The following is a 22,270-nucleotide window of genomic DNA, read 5'->3' as shown; positions in this document are numbered from 1 at the left end:
GTAAATATAAACATATTTCTATATATGTATAAATATATAAATATATAAAAATTAAAAATATATACCTATATCTATATATGTGTATATATATATCTCAATATATAAAACATATATGTATAAATATTTATAAAATATATCTATATACATATAAATATATAAATATATAAATATATAAATATACATATATATCACTACATGTATAAATAGATATGTGTGTTTTTGTGGAGCTGGATTGCATTATCTGTATAAATATATACATATATAAAAATATAAATAAAATATATACATATATCCATGTATAAATATATACATTATATATATATATATAAATATACACATATCTATATATGTATAAATAGATATGTGTTTTTTTGTGGAGATGGATTGCATTATCTGTATAAATACATACATATATGTATAAAAATAAAAATATATACATATATCTATATATGTATGAATAGATATGTGTTTTTGTGGAGCTGGGTTGCATTCTGGAAAAATCACTGGCAGAATTCCTGTGGAGCTTCAAGGAACAGGATCAGCCCTTTGATGTTTTAATAGTTTTCTGCCTCCTTATTGGCTGATGGAGAAGCTACAGTAAGCAGAGTTGCTGTGAAGTTTAGACTAAGCTCTCTCTTCCTTTCATCAGAAAAACCAAAACGTAGTTGGAGTCTAGCAAAGCTAAACACTTTCAGGAGACTTCCTCACTGATTTGGAAAGAGCATTCATGGAACAGTGGCATTCATAAAAGAAGACACTTTTATTTCTATTATTTTTTCTTTATTAATATAATTGATCTTTAGAGTGAAATAGCAGCATATTGGGGAGGAATTTATTCGAATGGGCACGGTGACACTTTTTGCTCTCTATTCCAGCATGGGACTCTGGTCCAGGGTAGCTCCAACATCTGCCAGCTCTATCGTGATGTTGTTTCTTGTCAAACAGGTAAGCTAATTCAATAATTAATAATGGACAGAATAAAAGTGAATTCCTAGCACGTAGCATTTTAACAAACAAAAAGGCATGTTTCTACCAAAGACCCTTCCGACATAACGATTTATTTTCATTGCTAATTAGTCATGAGAAATAAAGGCTGCAAAGTTATCGAGTTTTATATTAGAACTCTATCTGACCAGGTCTTTCATTACCATTTTATACTATTAATCCTCATTCATGCAGTGAATAAATTATGTTTACAACCCCTTTTCATACCAGTATTGATTGGGATTGAATTATATTTGTTTTCCAGTTCTCCTACCAGATAAAAATACTATTATGAATCACATTTATTTTCTACTGTTCTTTCTCTGTTCTAAGCCCAGCTTTGATTTGTTTCTGGCACTGACTTGTGAGCATTGAATCTCTAATTTGTGAAATCTGGCTAGTTTTGTTCTGCACCTCACCTTCATAAAGAAAGCAAATAAATCTGTATGAGATTTCTGCCTTTATTTCTTTTACAGATCCACTAAACAATTTTATTTTTATTTTTCCCCTAAATCTTTACAGAATTCTAAAAGCTTGCTTCTTACTTACCTTATAAATTGGAAAGGGTTTAGGTATTTAATGAGAAAATATCTCAGTTTAATTCACTTCAAGGAAACTTTCTTGTAGGTGTTTAGTAATTCTTATTTATTTATTAATCTCAATCTTGATTTGAATAAATTTCTAAAATAATCACTGATATTTGGTAAATTTCAATTTTATCTGAATAAAATTCACACATCTATTTAGGGTACATTTCTTTGAAGTGTATGGGCATCAGGGCAACAAACTGAAAGCAAAAAGGTATTTCTATCCACTTAATCTCAATTTTCTTGGGTTTCTAAGAAAGTGGGTGTGCAGCTTTATGTGCTGTAGAGCCCATATCTGTGTTTCTAACATTTTTAAAAAGAAAAAATTACCAGGAGACATATATATATATATATATATATATATGAATGAAAGTATTCCTAATATTTTAATATAATTCAAATCTAGAGTTTCTCTGCGTAAAGCTTGTGTTTATAGAACTGAAACAACTCTCAGATTTGTGAGACACCTCGGCCAAAGCATTAGTTCCATCCATGCTAACAGAAAATCTCCCAAATACTTCTGTGAAATCAAAACTTTGCTAGACTAATCACAGTGAATTAATTTGTCACAGTGGTTCTTGCAAATTATTTAAAGAAATATGTGCTGCATTTCTTTATCTTCTGTTTCATAAGAAAGAAACATTTAAAGGAATAACAGCCATAAATCACTATATCTGTATTTTCTAGCAAAAACCTCTATAGATAGGAAAAATCCATCAGACTAAACCTGGATCAGGGCTGGAAGAATGAATAAATATTTTTCAGCTTTTATTTTTAGCTTATGCCCAAATTGAAGGGCCTTTTTTTTCTGTCCATAAGAGCATAGCCTGAATAAACAGAAATATTTCATTTCACTGCCAGCTTAGTATGAAAAATTTCAAGGGTGTAATTCTGACTTTACTGTGGTCAGTTATGAAAAACTTAAGTTCAAACTGGTCTGCATCCAAATATAATCCATTTACTAAATGAAAGCTTCAGGCAGCATTTTCTTCTTCATCCAACAAATGTCTAAAGAGTGGTGTCTTCTTGGTGCAATGTCAGTAAATGGCCAGACACTTCCAGGGAATTCTGATTAAATTTCCTCATGGGTGAACTTCAGTGCAAGCAGGGGGGTCAGGCTGGCGGGCTGAGGCAGTTCCTTTTTTACCAAAAAAAAAAAACCTTCAGACAACCTGAAATGATGTCCAGTGTAGGGAAAAAGATCATGGACTTTCCAAGCTTCTGTCTTGGAGACTGGAGTTCAATTTTCCCCGGTCAGAAGTCCTGTTTCAAAGCAGTGGCCAAATGGCAACTGAAATGTAAAACAGACCAAAGGCTGCATGTTTAATTGGCAATTTCCCATGATCTCAACCAGGCATTGGCTGGTTGGGAAATTGCCATGACAGTTTGTATTTCTACCATGGAGCTTGCACTGTACCTAACCCAAAACTTAGAGCCTCACAGAACTCTCCTGGGATTTGCAATCACAACCTCTGTTGTGGTGTTTGAGGTGTTTGTTGGGTGTGTCAGGATAAGCCCAAGCCCCACAGCCCCTGGAGCCCTGGCAGTGTCCCAGGCCAAGCTGGACAGGGCTTGGAGCACCCTGGGACAGGGGAAGCTGTCCCTGCCGTGGCAGGGGAGGTGGAACAAGATCTTTCTCGTCTCTGAGGTCCCTTCCAACCCAGACCAGTGTGTAATTCTGTTGTTCTGTGACTTGGCCTTCTGCAACGTGACAAAACCAGAAAAAGCCTCCACAAGTGCAGCAGTGATTTCTGTGCTCCTCACAAGGACCCAGCCTGGAGACCACCCTTGTCCTGAGAGTGCCCCTCTTTGAAGAACCCTGGACACACAGATGTCAGGACACAGGGACAAGCCTGCCTCTGACTTTTTGTTGACTCCTTTCCACTTAAACAGACCTAGAACATCAATTAACTCCAATTCACAAACTGCTGCCATTCAGGTCATCATGGTTTCCTGTTGAATATCTGGTTATTATTTCTTTGAAAACGCAAACCTAAGGGGATTTCTTGGTCTTTTAGATCAACCATTAAGGAAACTTGGGGCTGCCACAGCTACACTGTGAAATGTTTCATTCTGATTAGTAATTTAAATTTATTAAATACGTCCTTCTAGCTATATTTAAAATTAGTTTTTCAGGTCAGCTGACAGCTCTTAACTACTTTTTTTTCTTTTTTTTTTTTTTTTTTTTTTTTGTCAGCTGCAGCTCTGATTCTGTGTAGACTTGATTTTTTGCATCGGAAAGTTTTATGGTAGAAAACAAATTTATCTCACAAGTATTTCCTTCAATAGTGACCAAGTATTGGCTATGTGACCACCAAAACAAATTTATCTCACAAATATTTATACCAATAGTGATCAGGTATTGTCTGTGTGACCAAAACAAATTTATCTCACAAATATTTACATAAATAGTGATCAGGTATTGTCTGTGAGACCAAAACAAATTTATCTCACAAATATTTACACCAATAGTGACCATGTATTGGCTATATGACCACCAACAAATTTATCTCACAAATATTTATACCAATAGTGATCAGGTATTGGCTATATGACCACCAGAACAAATTTATCTCACAAATATTTACACCAACAGTGACCAGCTATTGGCTATGTGACCAAAACAAATTTATCTCACAAATATTTACATCAATAGTGATTAGGTATTGGCTATATGACCACCAAAACAAATTTATCTCACAAATATTTACACCAACAGTGACCAGGTATTGGCTTTGTGACCACCAGAACAAATTTATCTCACAAGCATTTACATGAATAATGACCAGGCATTGGCTATGTGATGAAAACAAATTTATCTCACAAATATTTGCACCAATAGTGACCAGGTATTGGCTATATGACCACCAAGACAAATTTATCTCACAAATATTTACACCAACAGTGACCAGCTATTGGCTATGTGAAAAACAAATTTATCTCACAAGTCTTTACATCAATAGTGACCAGGCATTGGTTATATGACCACCAAGAAAAAATTATCTCACAGGTATTTACATCAATAGTGGCCAGGTATTGTCTGTGTGACCAAAACAAATTTATTTCAAAAATATTTACATCAATAGTGATTAGGTATTGGCTATATGACCACCAAAACAAATTTATCTCACAAATATTTACACCAACAGTGACAAGGTATTGGCTATGTGACTTCCAAAACAAATTTATCTCACAAGTCTTTACATCAATAGTGACCAGGTATTGTCTGTGTGACCAAAACAAATTTATCTCACAAGTCTTTACACCAAAAGTGACCAGGCATTGGCTATATGACCAAAACAAATTTATCTCATAAATATTTATATCAATAGTGACCAGGCATTGGCTACATGACCAAAACAAATTTATCTCACAAATATTTACACCAATAATGACCAAGTATTGCCTATGTGACCACCAAAGCAAATTTATCTCACAAGTATTTATCTCAATAGTGACCAGGTACTGGGTGTGTGTCGGTGCCTGCAGATTTGAGGAAATGGACAATTCCATCAGGACAATTCCATCAGGACAATTCCATCAGGAAGTGATGTGGAACTGTCATTTCGGCCAAGCCTGCTCCTCACTCTTGTTGAGTGAACTTCCCCATGGCTGTGGGGAATCACTGAATTCCTCACTTCCAGGAACATTCCTCCTCTCCAGGAATGGAACCAAACCAGCTGCCAGTTGGCCACGGCGGGGTTTCCTTTGTGTTCCCTTGGCTGTTTAACGCATTTGTTTATCAGAAACTGGAGTGTTCTCCCTCCAGCCAAGCAGTTCTGTCACAAATGCGTCATCTCCAAGTCTCTGCCTCTTCAGATGGGGTTCACTGACCCACGAGTGCCTGAGGAATCTCCCCTGGCTCCCAGAATTTTGAGGCCTGCACGAGGGAAATGTCAAGATGCTTTTTTATTTTGGAAACATGCATTCCTTTCTCATGGCTGCTGTAAATATTTTCTCCTTATCTTGCAAGCCCATCCACAGAAGAATGATTATCGTTTTTCTGCTCCCTCAAGCTTAAAGTGGGTGTCTGGAAATTAGATGAGAGAGACTAAAAGCAGAGTATTGAGCAGGCAATGTTTTACACAGTGAAAATATGCATGAAATAGTGATCCTGCCTAACACCTACTTCACCAGAACACTGTTCTTGTTCTGAAAGTAAATAAATATGATTTTCTTCATTAAAATAAAAGCAAACCACAGGTTTAAAGGAACAAAGGTGACATTCACAGCTGTATACTGTTCTGGTTATATACCTCAGCCCTTGGCACATCACTGTGCTCACACAACACCAGGACAACCACAAATGTGTTTCAAAGAAAGGGTGTAGTCCAGACAAAAAGAATTTGACTTTTCCTGGAGAACTGAAAGGCATCTTTTAGTAAAAAGATTATTTAGAAAACATAAATATTTTGTTTGCTCTCTAAATTTTGCTCCTTAGAATCGGTAACATTTTCAACCAGTAATGAATTTTTCATTTTTGGTGACTTGCAGTACCAGCAATCTTTGACTGCTCTGGCCTCTGAAAGCCCTGGTGTCAGGAGACCAGGGGGTTTATTGCACACAGGGTGCCTAGGATAGTGTCCTTTTCTATGGATAAATAATGATCAAGTCATTATTTATCCATAGATACAGCACTGAGTGTAAGAAGCATCTCCCATTATCCTTCCTGACCTGCTTTGCTCCCAGGAAGGCATTTCTTCACCCAAATCATCAAGTGCTTTTGCATTTAATTCTTCTGGTTTTAGCCATTGCTTTCCTAAGCAGCAGTTATCAGCTGTGGCCCCCTTAAAGACCTCTGCAGCCAGATAAAAATGTGACTGTCATTTTATTGTGTGGGAAATCTAGAGGGCAGAGACTCTTCTCACTTATGGAGACAAGAAGAAAGCAAAGCAGTGCCCTATTGAGGCAAAAAAGGGCAACACGGTGTAAATGGCAAGTAAAACTAAAATTTACAGAAGTGTTTCTTAAAAAAGAAAAAAAAACCCAAAATTAAAAAGAGGAATAGAAAGATGTCTATGGCACAGTTGCAGTTGCTGGCAAAATAAGTGCTCTGTGAAATGCTGGACAGGAGGACAGAATGCACAGAGGAAAGGTGTTAGTAGCTAAATGGCATTGCTTATTCATTTATTCATTATTGTTTTATTCAATCTTTTTTTTTTTTTTCTGTACTACTCAACCAGGCACGCTTGATTGTCTTTAAATTGATTCTAAAAGCAAAAAGCCCTTTAGACTTTTTTTACCTACCATTCCTCCATTCTCCTCTCCTCTCCTCTCCTCTCCTCTCCTCTCCTCTCCTCTCCTCTCCTCATTTCTGTGCTCAGACCAGAATTTCTTGTAATGGAAAGAAACTTGTCATTAAGGACTAAAAGGTTCTAACTGATTTTTCTCCTGTACAGTATTTTCACTCCCAGGCCAAAGGTTCTCTGCTGGAAAAAACCACTACTGGATGGAACAAATACAAACAGGAATGCTTGAAAATGCTGCAGGAATCATCTGTAGATAGTGGTAAGGAATTAAGCAATGAAGAAATTTATCAAGACTGACAAATATGCAAATATTGTCTCATTGTATGTTTGTTCCTACGTTCTAAATGTAGAACAATTCACCTGACACAAATACTAGCCTAAAGTCCCATGTTTATTTTCCTTTCTCTGTGGTCATACAATCATATAATCACAGAATCACAGATTACCCTGAGCTGGAAGGACCCACAGGGGTCACCCAGTGCAGCCCCTGGCCCTGCACAGACCCCCCAACAGCCCCACCTGGGCATCCCTGGCAGCCTTGGGGCTGTGCCCATTCCCTGGGGAGCCTGGGCAGTGCCAGCACCCTCTGGGGGAAGAACCTTTCCCTAAATCCAGCCCAAACCTCCCCTGGCCCAGCTCCAGCCGTTCCCTGGGTTCTGTCACTGCCACAGAGCAGAGATCAGAGCTGTCCCTCAAAAGGAATCTGCAGACCCTGGAGAGGTCTGACCTCAGCTTCCTCGTGATTTTAAGCAATAAACTGATCTCATACACTGTTGCATCACTCTGGGGAATGGGTTCCCCCACCAGAGACCCCTGTAGCTGTAACCATGTTAGTCCAACCCTTCCTTCCATTATGGACCCAATTGGCTGGGACCCAATTATCTCTTCCTGAACAGGAGCCTTGATAATGCCCTGTTCCTTCCTTGTTCTCGCTCTTTCCCTCTTCCTCCCCTGGAAACCTCCAGGAATAAACGTCTTGGAGCACACTGGGGGTTAGAGCCTCTTTTGGAATCTTTTGCCTTATCCCTGAAATATTTCCCCCAAAGCTCTCTCAGATCTGGGCTAGCCTTGTAACTCCAGGGGGCTGCGGGGGAAAATATTTCAATACACAACATTCATCTGCGATATCTTGTTACTCTGGAGCAGCTCACAGGTTCCCTGCAACAGTACAGAGAGTTTTCCATGGTTGCCCATTGTCTGCACAACCATTTGTAAAACCTTTTCTTTGCTTCTCTCCCCAGGAGTACATTGCAATGGGACATTTGATCAATTTGTTTGCTGGCCTTACTCACCCCCGGGAAATGTCTCTGTTCCTTGTCCTTCATATTTGCCATGGCTGGAAAATGGTAATGTCAAAGTGGTAATGTCAAAGTGGTAACTTCTCTTGGAGTCTGTGCCAGGAATTCAGTCAAAGGACACGTGGTGCGTGTCTCTCTTGCCCCAGTGCCCTCTGAAGTGGAGTCTCACCTCTTTCTACCACTTCTGAACTGAGGCACAAAATCATTTTCGATGTTTATTTGCTCTTTTTCTCCATCTGTGCTTGCCACAGCTCAGTATTGTCAGCTGTAGAGCAGCATTTGCAAGGTCATGTAAACACGTGTAGTGGTTTTGGGCTGTCAATTTGAGATTTTTTGGTTAACGTGCAAATTAGTGGGGTGGGTTTAGTGCTGGTCAATTATTAGTGCACTTGCTAGAATGTAATACTTATTACATTAATACATATTACTTATATGTCATTACATTCTACTAGAATCTAATACTTATCTATTTGTTGATGTGAGGTAGGAATAGGAGAAAGGTAAAGTAGATTTAAAACTTTAAAAAGGTATAGAGAAAAATTTATTAATAGTAGCTAAAAGAGTAATAAGTATTAGAATAAAATTTTTAGGATACTTTTCTTTTTTTACAATTTTTAAAATTATAATTTAAAGAAAACTTTAATGATAATGTAAAGAAAAAACCTTAAAACCACTACACCATACTGCCAAAGCGTTATTCAAAGTAACAGATTCAGGGTTCAGTTTCTGAGGCCTTTCATTTATGGGAGACTACTACCAGCTGCTTATCCCAGCTTTCTCCACCCCAAACCACACATGGTTTGGTCCTTAATATAAATAATAATAATAATAACCATAATAACAACAATAATAATAAAAACACAATGTATAATTATAATATATTTTAATTATATATAAATAGCTATTTTACATTATATATAATATATTAAATATATGGGATATGTTTTAAATATATTATATCTATTAAATATATTATATAATAATATATTTACTATAAATAATAATACACTTTTTTATACATATAAGCATTAAAACACCAAGTTCCTATCTAATCTCCCAAATTGCTTCTGCCAACCATTTAGGACAAACCCAGCTCTTCCTAATAAACAAAAGCATCTTGCCTCCATGGAATGTCTGAATTTCTACCCAAGGAAGATTTCTGATCACATTTCATGGATGGTTTAAGGTTTTTTACCCAGTGTCTAGTATTTATACTGATGGAGCTCCTGCTCCATCACAACAAACTGTGCTCCCAAAGCAATTCTCTGAGCTGAGGAAAACAAGATATTCTGGTTGTTGCTATCACCCTTAAACACTTTCAACTCAAAAATGTCAGAAAAATCTCAGGACTGATTAGAAATAAACGGGTGGCAGCTGTTAGGGACAACATCAAACAAACATCATCCAGGGTCCCCACACCACTCCACATTATCATTAAAGTTTTCTTTAAATTATAATTTTAAAAATTATGCTGTAGGCAAATTCCTAATTAGTACAAATTGGGACAGTGCAGTGCAAACCAAGAAAACTTCATCAGTTCACCCCACCTGCTGAAGGTGCACAGAAATGAAATATCAGCCTGCAACATCAGGTGTTGCAAAGATCATTCCCTAATCAAATCCTTGTGCAGTTTTGACTGCACAACCTGCTCAGTGAATTACCCATTCACGAGCTTAATGAGGAAAAATGAATGAAGGGAGATGTAGGCTTCTCTTTTGGATGTACTGTGTGGGTTTTTTTTGTAAAAACCAGGTACATTCTGGGAATTTATTTCTGCTGGATTACATTCCTACTTTGTCCCATGTGACTGTACAAAAAATATATTGACAAAGACAAAAGAAAAATGGGTTTTATTCTTGTTTTTGAGTAGGGGTGGTGTAGAGGCTGCTGTGGAGGTGGAAATCTTTCAAACGTGTATGAAAAATGAAATCTCTATTTTGACCTTTCAAACTAAAACTCTGTTTACTTTCAGGAAGTGTAGGACATGTATACAGAATCTGCTTGGATGAAGGGATTTGGCAAACAAAGGAAAATTCCACAGACATTTGGCGGGATAGTTCAGAATGTTCTGAGAAAAATCATTTCCAAAAAAAAGTAAGTATGTTTTATATTATGGTTGAAAACTTTAATCTTCTTAATCCTTTCTTGAGTAACTGACAAAACATTTCCATTTAATACCTGCAAAGAATCTTCAGATTTCATTTCAATTACCAAATAGAAAGCTGCTATTTTATTTATAAGAAGCAGAAAAGAAAATATTAAAGAAAGGGATTCCTGCTTTACATGCCACAAGTTATTTTCTGTTCAGAGTCCAGTGTTCACATGTGCTGATTTTCTCCTAATAAAATAGAAAAACACTGCAACTTGTCAAGCAAGTAAACATCCCAAATCGCATTGGTCTGTGAAAGTCAGACAACTTCTGAGCCTTTCAGCATTTAATGAGCCTTTCAGCATTTAATGAGCTGTTAATTGGTTATTTCAAAGTTAGCTGGTCAGAGACTGGAGGATTCACCCTTATCTAATGCCATCCTTCCTGTATTCCTCATATTGCATCAGGCCAGGGGCTGGACTTTATCAGCCAAACTTCTTTTGCCATGAAATTCAGAATTAGGTCTCTTAGGTAAGCACTATCAGTATTTTTTATTTTTTAATACTGACAGGGCGTTGTTTCTTACTTTATCAGGTAACACTGCTTTACTGATTGGTTATGAAACATTATTAGTTTAGTATCTCTGTGTATTACTATGTTTTTTACTTATATGGTGAATACATGAATTTCCAAACTTTCAGTTTATTTATGCAAATATAATAAATATTCAGAAGTGCTGAGTCTTTTCCAAGGTTTGTTGACCATTCTGGATAGCATATTTGTTTCTGCAAGACATATTATTTCATTTTGTGTGACAGCAGACAATTTCTTTGAAAGCTTTAACCAGCTTTCCTACCAACACTAAATGTGGGCTTGTTTTGTTTTATTTAATTGAATAAATTTTATTCAATTTGTTTTGTTTTATTTATTTGAATAATATGGGCAATTTGTTTGTTTTATTTACTGAAACCCCCCCAGCTGTTGGAAATAACCCAGAGCCAGTATCTTCACACATCAGAGGAATCAGCTTGGTTTACCATGTGCTTTGGTGTTGCAAAATTGAAATAGCCAAGATGATACCTTGAGATTTCTGCAAGGTTTTTACCTGCTGGAGTGTTTCCATGGAGCAGAGTGACCAACAGCTGGGAATTTCCTGCACCCACACTGCTTTCCCTGAGCACTTCCTCCCCCTAGAAGAGAGGCATGGCTCACTAGCATGAAACCATTAGAGAAAACTGCTGGCAGGAAGACAGTGCCAAAGTCCCTGGTGCTGAGGAGCAGAACAAGAAAAACAGCAAAATCAATGAGGAAAAGGCACAGGTTCCAAGAAATATATTAAAAAAATACACATATCCTGTATCTCATTGCCTCTTCAGAGATGCTTTTCCTGGGCTAGAAGTTTGAAGAGTTGGGAGGCAGACATTAGCAGCTAGAATGAAAAAAAAAAAAAAGAAAAGAAAACAAAAACTTAGGAAAAATAAATGTTAAATTAGGGAAATTGAAAGGAAATTTGTGCAGGGCCAGGAGCTGGACTTCAGCAATCCTGGTGGGTACCTTTCAACTCAGGATGTCCCTTGATAATCTATGCAAGTGTGAGTAGTTCTCTTCCTCCTCTGAGGTCTTATTTGTCATTCAAAGACATTCAAGACAGCTCTAATTTATTAATTATTTTTTTTTCCTTTGAACTCAAGATGGAAGTCAGCCTGTTTCAATAGCCCTAGACAGAGCTGGCTCCCAAAATTGTGCAGGTACAGCTGGTTGGTGACTGTGTGTCCAGGCCACACACACACTTGGTGTGCAGGTTCAGTGAGCTGATCTCTGCAGCTGCTCACCCACCAGGATCCCCTTGGTGCACAAGAATCATGGCTACAGGATTTGTGATTTGGGCTACAAATGGTGATTGGGCAGGAGAAATCTGGGAATAGTCTGGGAGTGCCTTTGGATTTAAAAAGGAACTCAGGGTGCAAGCATCTGTGTCACACACGGATTTCAAAAGGCAGAGAGCAGGGAGCAGAATCCTGCCCTGGCTCCTTGCAAGTGATCCCCAAAGTTTCTGAGCTGTGTTTCTGCTCTGTCCCCCTGCCTACATAACACATTTTTCTTCTTTGTTCCCAGGAAGAAGAACATAAACTGCTCACCACATTACAGCTGTTGTACACGATAGGATATTACTTTTCTCTCGTCTCACTGGTCCTAGCTCTGCTTATACTTTCTTTACTCAGGTTAGTAAAAATTTACATGCATTTTAAACATACAGAGCTCTCTACTCATACTCTCCTTGTTATGAAATTGAAGTTATCATTTAGTTTCCAGTGTTCCAGTACCTGAAGGGGCTACAGAAAAGCTGGGGATGAGCTTTGGAAAAGGGCATGGAGTGATAGGACAAGGGGGAATGGCTTTAAGATGAAGGTGATAGATTTAGATTAGGTGTTAGGTGGAAATTCTTTACTGTGAGGCCCTGGCATAGGTCATCCAGAGAAACTGCCCCATTCCTGGAAGATTTTAAGGCCTTTTTAAGCAACCTGATCTAGAGGAAAGTGTCCTTGCCTATGGCAGGGAGGATAGAATGAGATGGGTCTTAAAATCCTTTCCAACCCAACCATTTTGTTGATCCCATGTAAATAACTTGTATTTTTCCAAGGAGCAATACAAATGCAATTTCTAAGCAGAACACATTGATGGCAACAATGTGAATAAAACAGTTGTTTTGCTGGGTTTTTGTTGGCTTTTAAAATTTTTATTTCTGCAAATTAGATATATTCTGGAGGGTTCATACATTATTTTTTCTCCCACAGAAAACTTCACTGCACGAGAAACTACATCCATATGAATTTATTTGCTTCCTTTATCTTGCGTGCTGCAGCAGTTCTGATAAAAGACTCTGTGTACTACAATATTTATTCAAAAAGACCAAATGACGAAAGTGGATGGATATTGTACCTCAGTCCAGAGGTAATGTGTGAATTCATAGCTGATAATAAATGTGTGCTTCCAGTGCTCATAACAGTTACAGTTTTGGAAGTTTGCCCTACAGCAGCAGCTGTTGAGGTGTTTGTAAGCTGAGCTTTGGATGCCGGAATTTGGTTGATAAAAGTTGGGGTAATCAAGATGAAATCCTGATTGTAAGAGATTTCTTTTAAATGAGCTGGAAGAACAAATTAATTGATTGTAGTATTTAGAAACAGCCACTTAAGCAAAGCAACTCACACCTTGTAGTAGCCTTGAGAAAGAAATCTCTGTGTTTATCTGGCATATTATATAGATTACATATATCTATATCTATATCTATATCTATATAATATATATAATATATATTATAATATATTATACATACATTATATACACAATATAATTATATAAAATATATATTATATATTATTATATAAAAGATATATTATCATTATAACAAATATATAATATATTTCTAATAATTATATAATAGCTATATATTGTATATACATTATATAGTTTTTATATATAAAATATATATTTATAAATAATATATTATTTATAAATATATATTTTTAATATATAAAAACTATATAATGTCTATATATGTATGTTGTTGTAGGACTAGAGCTTGTCCATATCAACAAGGAAAATTACCTGCAAGATAATTAAAGAGAACTCTTATTTTAACAGCTCATCAGTAAAAACCCTCACATGCAGATCATGACATCTATATTGACTCCTGGTCTCTCATTCCTACAGATTGTAATCATTTGCAGGACTGCCCAGTTTTTCATGCATTACTTTGTTGGGGCAAACTACTTCTGGCTGTTAGTGGAAGGGATTTATCTGCATACATTGTTGATAACTGTGGTGCTCTCTGAAAGAAGACTGCTGCAGTCATACATCGTGATAGGATGGGGTAAGTCCAGAACTGTTTCCAACACTGATTATCTGGTGCTTTGCTGAGTCACTGGAGGATATTTTGTAAAGGAAAAAAAAAAATCTACTTCTACAAGCTTGGCTGGAATAGATTCTTCTTTTCCTTTCAGTTGTTCCAATCCTGTTTGTGGGCCCATGGGGAATAAGCAGATCCAGACTGGAGAACACTGGGTAGGTTATTAAATAAAATGTTCTTTGGAATCCTGGCTTTGTTTGCTTGGCTGAAAGCCCTTGGCAGTTCTTGCCACAAGAACTGACCAGCAAATTATCAGATTATACAGCACCTATGGATACTTGTTATGTTTTCAAGGCTCCCTTTAGTACTTTTACATTTAAAAAAAAAACTTCTGGGAAATCTCAAATTTACTTATGCATTTAGCAAGGCGTAGAATGAACTTTCACTGTTCCTGAAATGTTCATCCATTTACATGAAGCAATTGGGTATTTTACCTCAGTCCAGAGGTAATGTGTGAATTCATAGCTGATAATAAATGTGTGCTTCCAGTGCTCATAACAGTTACAGTTTTGGAAGTTTGCCCTACAGCAGCAGCTGTTGAGGTATTTGTAAGCTGAGCTTTGGATGCTGGAATTTGGTTGATAAAAGTTGGGGTAATTAAGATGAAATCCTGATTGTAAGAGATTTCTTTTAAATGAGCTGGAAGAACAAATTAATTGACTGTAGTATTTAGAAACAGCCACTTAAGCAAAGCAACTCACACCTTGTAGCCTTACTAACCTGTCAGCAAGGAGACCAGTCCTTTCCTTGGAGACCATCTACACTTTGAGTTTATTTCATATTCATTGCCACTTTTTAAAGAAAAAATGGAAATTGTAATGGAGGCTCATGACAAAACCTGACAGTGACTGAGAGCTGATATTTGTGAGGGCATCAGGGACAGTAACATGCACCAGCAAGCACCAGTTCCTGGACTTCAGTGATGCTCTTGGTGACATCACATAAACTTTGTGCTTTATGTTTGGAATCTTTTGTTCTTCTCTTATTTCTCGTGGTTTCTAGAGAATTTTATTTGCAACGCCAACATGGATAATAAGCAGCATCCAAACCATAATTATGGTCTTACGGAGTCAGATGTCAGATAAATTCTAAATGACAAGCCAAGATCCTACAGAACCTCAGGCTAATTAGCAAGAAGAAATAGGACAAATTAGAAGGTTAAAGCAGGAGAAAAAGAGACATCTTCAGGGAAACTGTATGCATATTTTTTAGCAGATCAAGAAGCAAATTCCCAGTTTATTCATTTCTAGTCTCCATTTTCAGACAGATAATTTAAGTAGGCTTTATTCATTATGAGGGTTTGGTGTCATGTTTTGTGGATTCAAGGACTGAGTTTGCCAGATAGTTCAGAAGTTTATGGTCCAGGAAAATCTGTATCAACATTCACGTGGAAAGATCTTCAGAGCTGTTGGTGAAACTCTTCCTAGCTTTATTCAATTTCTTTTGGGGGCTGCCTGAAGAAGTTGAACTTCACCAAGTTCCTTTTGAAATAAATAGATAAGTTATGTGAGCATTCTAACTTTCTTTTTTTTTTCTCCTATGAAAATAATTATACTTTAAATTATTCTCCAGGTGCTGGGGAACAAATGAACACATGGGGATCTGGTGGATCATCCGAGGACCAATGTTGTTTTCCATTGCAGTAAGAATTATATAACCTGAATTATTTTTCCCTCCTTGGTCTTTGTAATTAGTGCCACTTTTGTCCTTCAAAATTTTGGAACAAATAAGATACAGTTTCCTAGCACAGAAATACCGAGGGAGACATAAAGTGACAGAAGGGATAAAGTTTTGTTCAAAAAAAGAGGAAGCAGGGTTCTGTGTTAAAAAGAAAATGAAATGTGATTTTGTAGTGGAAGACCATGTATCAAATGATATGTCAGGCTGAAAAAGGCAATGCTAAGTTACTCAATTTTGCATATTTAGTATGTGACAATAACCTGCTTGTATTCCAATCTCATCCCAGCTGCATTCCAGTTATTTAGTGGCAAGTTTTGCAAGTGTTTAATATCAATTACACATTTATTTAGTAGTTAGCTGATGAGTGTAATAACTTTTGCTGTAAGTAAACCATATGTGTTTTCCTTCGAGGTTAACTTTGGCATCTTCTTAAAAATTCTCAGAATGCTGATTTCCAAACTAAAAGCTCAGCAAATGACCTTCCATGACTACAAATACAGGTTTGTAACAAATGACACACAAGTCCTGATAGCTTTTTTCTTGAGTTAGGTCTTATGAGCTCTTAGAGAATTTATCACACTTGAGATAGCTCAGCTACTTCAAATGGTATCAAATTAGTAGGATGCTTTTTTGAGGTAGTGTTGGAAACAGAAAAAGTTTAATAAAAGGCAAAATAACAAAGCTTTTTTTAGAGAAGAACTGAGCTGGGGGTAAGAAGTTTTTGTTAAAACACCCAACAAAAGTGATTATTTCTTTTGTTCTCTTCTTTTGCTAGTGAATACTTAGGTGGGATTTTTTTGGCCTCTGTCTAATTGGGTAGTTCTAGGTCTGAGGTGAAGTTTTAAAGGTCTTATGAGGTGTCTTTTTACGAAATTGAGGAGAGGAACTTTTGGGCTTTTTGTTTTTTTAAGTAGACAAAGAATGATTTGGTCACTTTGTTAACAGAGGGTACATTCCTACAAAGTCCTGGCCCCTATTTAAACATTTTGTCACATCAAAAACTTGTCAGTTTCCCCTAAAGATGTACCCACCAGCACCAGGTGTAATATATATCCAGAGCATGGGAAATAGCTATATTCTGAATAGATATTCAGATATCTATATTATATCTGAATCTATATTCTGAGTAGATATTCAGAACAGGAAAGCAGGCTCCACAGACATTTCCATATCTGGGAGGCAAAGGCAGCTCAGCAGCTGTGTGCTGAGATTTGGGGGCATTTTCACAAAGGTTTTCAGTGCACTGAGATCTCTGCTCTCAGGTGTCTCCTCTCACACCTGTGGCCTCTGCTGCTGTGACACATCTTTGTCACCAAAACTCAGAAGAAAAGGAAAAACCCTCTAGCACTATGTTTGTGGCCTGATAGAGAATCAGAATTACTTTATTCTGGCCAGGATGTGCCATGGAAAATATTTCATTTACACAAGCCTTTTAACTAGACTTTCCACAGATTTATGCATACATTATTCTCAAAATCACAAAACTGCTACTACCATTCCAAAGTCAGAATATTGAGGGCATGTTTTTGGAATAATTTCTTTGTCTCTGAGCTTTTGATCTTTGTCACCAAGGACATTTAAAAAAATACAATCATGCAACATTTTCTTTTTAAGATTGGCAAGATCTACACTTGTGCTGATTCCATTGTTGGGGATCCATGAATTTGTGTTTACCTTCATCACTGATGAACAGGTGGAAGGACTTTCAAGACATATAAGACTTTTCATTCAGCTGACAATGAGCTCATTTCATGTAAGTACTGTTTTGCAAATATTGTTTTTAGGGTTCATGGATCCATGTGCATTTACTGCTTACCACAGTTATAGTGAATTCTGATTTAATATTATATCCCAACCTGCAATGTCTCTAAATACACCGTTGCAGTAACAAGATAAAACACTCATAAATAAATATGATATTCCCAAACACCAAAAAAAGGAGTCTGACATTTTCAGAAAAAAAGGTGTCCTCTGGTAATAGGTAACAGCTCATCACAGACCTCTGCAAACAGGATTAAAATGGTCCATTTAAAACACTCCCAGCCAAAATCATAACCTTAAGAATGTCTGCCTCATCTGAGGTTTGGGCTCCATTTTCCTAAAGGATGTTTGTTCACCTTACCTGCAAAGTGACACTCCCAGGTGCACACTCACAAAAGTGCTGTACACCTGCATCAAGTTTTAGTTAGTCGTAGGAGAAAATTTGTCAGAGCCCTCACATGATGGAACAGAAAAACGGACCAGCATCTGCAGGTGGAAAAGAAGTTTCTCACCCACACAGGCAGGAGTGTTTCACAGGTGTTCAGGCTCCTTAGTTTGGTGTGAGGAGGAGGAAGCTGAGGTGAGGAAGGGAGTGTGGCTGTGGATGTCAGCTGCAGGACTCGGGGGGTGAAGGAGCCCAAATCAAATAGCCAAATTCCAGGGAGAGCTGTTACTGGAGCTCAGGGGTGATTCTCAGATGGCCACTCGTGCACAGGCTGTGCCTCCCTGTAAGCATCTGCTCTCCAGTTTGCCAAGCCAGAGCACTGGACACTGGCACAAAACATTGCTCTCTGCCTGTCTTGAGCGCTGCAGCCCTGCTAAGTAATTAATTTCTGAGACTACTAATGAACCTGCCAAGCAAAGTTGTCCTTTCCCCACATCTTCCTGCCTTGATCTTCCTGGGGTGCCGGGACAGCAATTTCCAGATCTTTATTTGCTGCAAAGCCCAGTGATCTCCCTGGCTCCAGGTGGCTGCTCCTCAGTAATTCACTGCTCTGACACTGCTGCCCTCTCCTGCAGCCTGAGGCCATCTGAGCATCGCTGCACTTTTCTCACAATTTATGATAATCCTGGTTTTTACCTTTGCATAGATGCACCTGTGCTCTGGTGTATGTATGCATCAGTGTTTTGGCACTGTTATTGAGGCTACACTTTAAAATTTCCACCACGGCTTGAGGGGAAAAATGTCCTGAGTGACAGCAGAGAATTCCTGGAGAGCCACAACCCCAAAGAGCCTGCTGACATGGTGTTCACAAAATCCCAGAGTTATTTGGCTTGGAAGGGACTTTAATGTTGGAATATAAGTTCCCTAGTCAGAAATATCCTTACTTGGAGAGGTTGCAGTGCCTAGATGTTATTTTAAAAGTGCAGAATCATTTTAAGTGAAGTTTTTATTTACTGGCTTGTACAAAGAAATCTGATATATAAACCAGCTTACTCATCCTTGCTAAAGAACACAAACTTCATTCCTTTTCGAGAAACATGCATGAGCTTGGCAGCATGTCATGCTTTAGAAGCAAAGCTCCATTAAAAAATACCCAGAGATCTTAGCCAATGTTTATTGCGGATTCTCTTTTTTAGCTGCAGCATTATTTATGAAAGGATTAGCCAAAAAGCACATAAACTGTACCCAATTACATTTGTTTAGTCTGTAAATCTTCTCAGTAGTTTAAAAAGGCAGTTAAACTGTTTTGTTAAAGAAAAACAATTATCCCTGAGATCTCAGCTGAAGGTTTAACTCAAACATTTTCAAGGAGCACAAAATTAAATTCCAAATAGGAGTTCTGTTGTAGGTAGGATGCTGCTTTGCTTTAGGAAATGGGGCAATCCAAACATCTTGGCTCCCTTGTGCATGGAAATTGTTACCCTGGAAAAAACACTGGTTTCTGGTGGAGAGAACAGTTATTTGATGAGTAATTTATCACATTGCAATTGTCATTAGAACTGAAGAATAACTTTGAGGCTTAGGTGTGCATCTGACCTTTCCTATTGGTGTCTCTGCTAATGAACATTTCTTCTGAATTTCGGATTCTCCCTTTTCACTCACACTGGGATAATTCTGAAAATGTGTGTTTGAGAAGTCACAACACACTGGGAAGCTTTCTAAGTGTGAAAATCAATTTACTGGGAGAAAAATGAGTAAGCATTAAAGAAAGCAGGATATGAAGCGAACATCAAATATAAATAATCAGCAAAGTTTTCCACCTTCTGGTGGGATTTTGCAGCGCTTGTCACTGCCTGCTCTGACCCTGCAGCAGCAGTGAAGGAGATCCCCAGAGGTATTTCCAAACTGAAATCAGCCCAGGGAGGCTCACAGGCAGCTCCTGATCTGCTGAGCCTCTGCCTTTCTCACAGTGCCTATCACCAGGCTTAGCAGGCTCAGGAGTGGAATTTAAATCCTCTTTCTGCTTGTGGTGCCTGTGAGGCCAAATTTGGAGTTCATACCCATAAGAAAAAGCCCCCCAAACCATCCAGCAGAGTCAGGAACTTTGTACCCCCCCAAAAAAGAGAATTGCCTCCATGAGCAGGAGAAGTGCTGCATTAAAAGTTGCTTTTTAAGCTAGTCAATTTGTATTTAATATATTTAAATATTTAAAATATTAGATGAGACTACATTATATATTATGTGATATATATATCACATAAATATCACCTATTAATATCCCCTATTATTAACTCTATAATCACCTATTATCATTAATATTGCCTATTAACTAATATCACCTATTATTATCACCTATTAATATCACCTATTATTAACTCTAATTAACTATATCCTCCTACCATAACCCAGGTGGAGCATGAAAAATGATAGAAATAAAATACATGGAGAAAGCAATTCTGTTTGCTATTTCTCCTGTCCCCATTTCCACTGCACATATGCTTAAGGAATTAATGACTCTAAATAATTCAGGGCTGCTAGAAAATTAAGAGCAGGCTCAGAATGCTATTGGTTAATTCTGGGTTTAATGAAAAATGTTGAAGCTTCTGTGGATGTGGATTTCTTTTTAAACTTTTGTCTGAGCAAAGCAGAAAAAAATTCTGGAAAAATACGAGTGTGGGAACAATCAAATGCTGTCAACTGAATTGCACCTTTGTAGCTGTGATATAAATATTGCCTTGGGACTCAGAGTATTTATTCTCTTAATCAGAACTTGTGTCACAGATGCCTTTAGACACACCAAAAAAGGGCATTTCCTGAAGCAGTGGGAATAAATCTGCATGTCTGTGGGGCTGAGATGCAGCCTGTAAGCTGCTTTAGCCTGACATCAAACCCAGACAGAGAGAGGCAAATGGAAATAATAATTTTGGGTTGGTTTAAAACAAGTTGTATCTGTAGGATTTTTTAAGGGGTTTATCTGAATCAATTTCAAAGGAAAAACAGCAAATGGCCATAGCACTCAATACAGCTGAAGTTTGAACTAACACTAATCATTTAATAGAGAAATCATTTGTAAAAAGAGCCCAGATGAGCTCTCAGTAGAATCATTCACAAACCCAAACAAGCATATAGATAATATGAGAAACCAATCTGCATTTTTTTTTATTTTACCGCATGTGGAAATAGCAGCAGCTGCGGTATAACACAATAGTTTGGAAACCATTTTATCTTCATTTTGAAAATAAAATGAAGATAAAGAAGATTAAACTGGGTTTTATAATGTGTTCTTCAGCATCTGCACAAAATGTGCCCTGCACTTGCCAAGGAACTGCCCAAAAACAAGTGACTGGGTACTTCATTAATTAATAAATGCAGGCAACTACTTTCCTTTTTGAACATTAAGGAATAGTGCTTATATTTATGGTTTTAACACTAATGTCACCTGAAGCCCTAATTTAAAGGTATTTCCTGCACGCTGACTTTTTCCTCTCACTGCCTTTCTCTTACAGGGATTTTTGGTAGCAGTTCTCTATTGCTTTGCTAACGGAGAGGTAAGACACAATGCTGCGAGAGAAGTTCTTAGTTCATTAGTAAAGTGCATTAATGACACCAAGAAGGATGAACACCCTGACCAGATAAATGCTTTAACAAAACAAACCAGCTACACCAGCACAACACTTGGGTGAAGCTGCGTGGTTCTCCTTTCCACAGCCTTCCCTCCTCCTCCTCCTCCTCACTGCAGCAGACTGTGAACAGGGGAGTTCCTTGAGCTCTCACACACGTCACATCTGCAGAGGAAAAACTTTCCTAAGTCAGGCTGAAGAGGCTGGACTCTTCAGATTGATTTAGCAAACGAATCTGTTCCCACCCTACAAGCACCAGGTGCAAGGTGACCCCCAAAGGGGCAGGAAGCTCAGCACTTGGCAGCTCCTCTCACTTTACACCTGGTATTTGTGTCAGTGAACTCCAGGGTGCTCACATGCCATTAGCAATGACTGTGTTCTCCTCCCCTCAGGTGAAAGCAGAGCTGCAGAAGCAGTGGTCCCGTTTCCTGCTGGCAGATCCCTTCGGCTGCAAGCTCTGCTTTCTAGGGGAAAACATCAAATACCTCAGGAAGTGTTCGCAGAAACGGAAAAAACAGCACCTCGGCAGCAGGCACCACTTCTGCCTGGAGGTGAGCAAGCCCTGGGACCTGCAGCTGCAGAAGGTGCTGGGGAGGCAGAGGACAGAGGCCAAGGCAGGCCCTCCACAGATGAGCATGTCCGACAGCAGCGAGGGAGAGGTCACCACCGGAGAGACCACCGAGGAAGTCTTCGAGGAAAGCGAAATTTAG

At 37.9% G+C, this 22,270-nt stretch overlaps 1 protein-coding gene across 1 annotated transcript; it reads left to right on the top strand.

Annotated features, from left to right (window-relative positions):
- The first annotated feature begins 840 nt into the window (after positions 1-840).
- GLP2R (glucagon like peptide 2 receptor) lies at positions 841-22,270 on the top strand. The gene is made up of 13 exons (XM_053960411.1): positions 841-945; positions 6,986-7,079; positions 8,062-8,166; positions 10,091-10,216; positions 12,327-12,429; positions 13,003-13,159; positions 13,919-14,078; positions 14,209-14,269; positions 15,687-15,756; positions 16,206-16,294; positions 17,409-17,547; positions 21,447-21,488; positions 21,953-22,270. Exons 1-13 carry the CDS (start codon positions 841-843, stop codon positions 22,268-22,270), a joined length of 1,569 nt encoding a protein of 522 aa, XP_053816386.1.

This window comes from Vidua chalybeata, chromosome 19, assembly GCF_026979565.1.
Source record: "Vidua chalybeata isolate OUT-0048 chromosome 19, bVidCha1 merged haplotype, whole genome shotgun sequence".
Taxonomy (NCBI): Eukaryota; Metazoa; Chordata; class Aves; order Passeriformes; family Viduidae; genus Vidua; species Vidua chalybeata.
The sequence above is the reverse complement of the archived record's forward strand: the minus strand, read 5'-3'. Positions and strand labels throughout refer to the sequence as shown.

Bases quoted from the DNA above. Each gene is read 5' to 3' on its own strand.
- GLP2R (XM_053960411.1), top strand. From the start codon at position 841: ATGGGCACGGTGACACTTTTTGCTCTCTATTCCAGCATGGGACTCTGG. The intron at 14,270-15,686 runs GTAGGTTATTAA...ATTATTCTCCAG, and splicing joins TCCAGACTGGAGAACACTGG to GTGCTGGGGAACAAATGAAC. The intron at 15,757-16,205 runs GTAAGAATTATA...TTTTCCTTCGAG, and splicing joins CAATGTTGTTTTCCATTGCA to GTTAACTTTGGCATCTTCTT.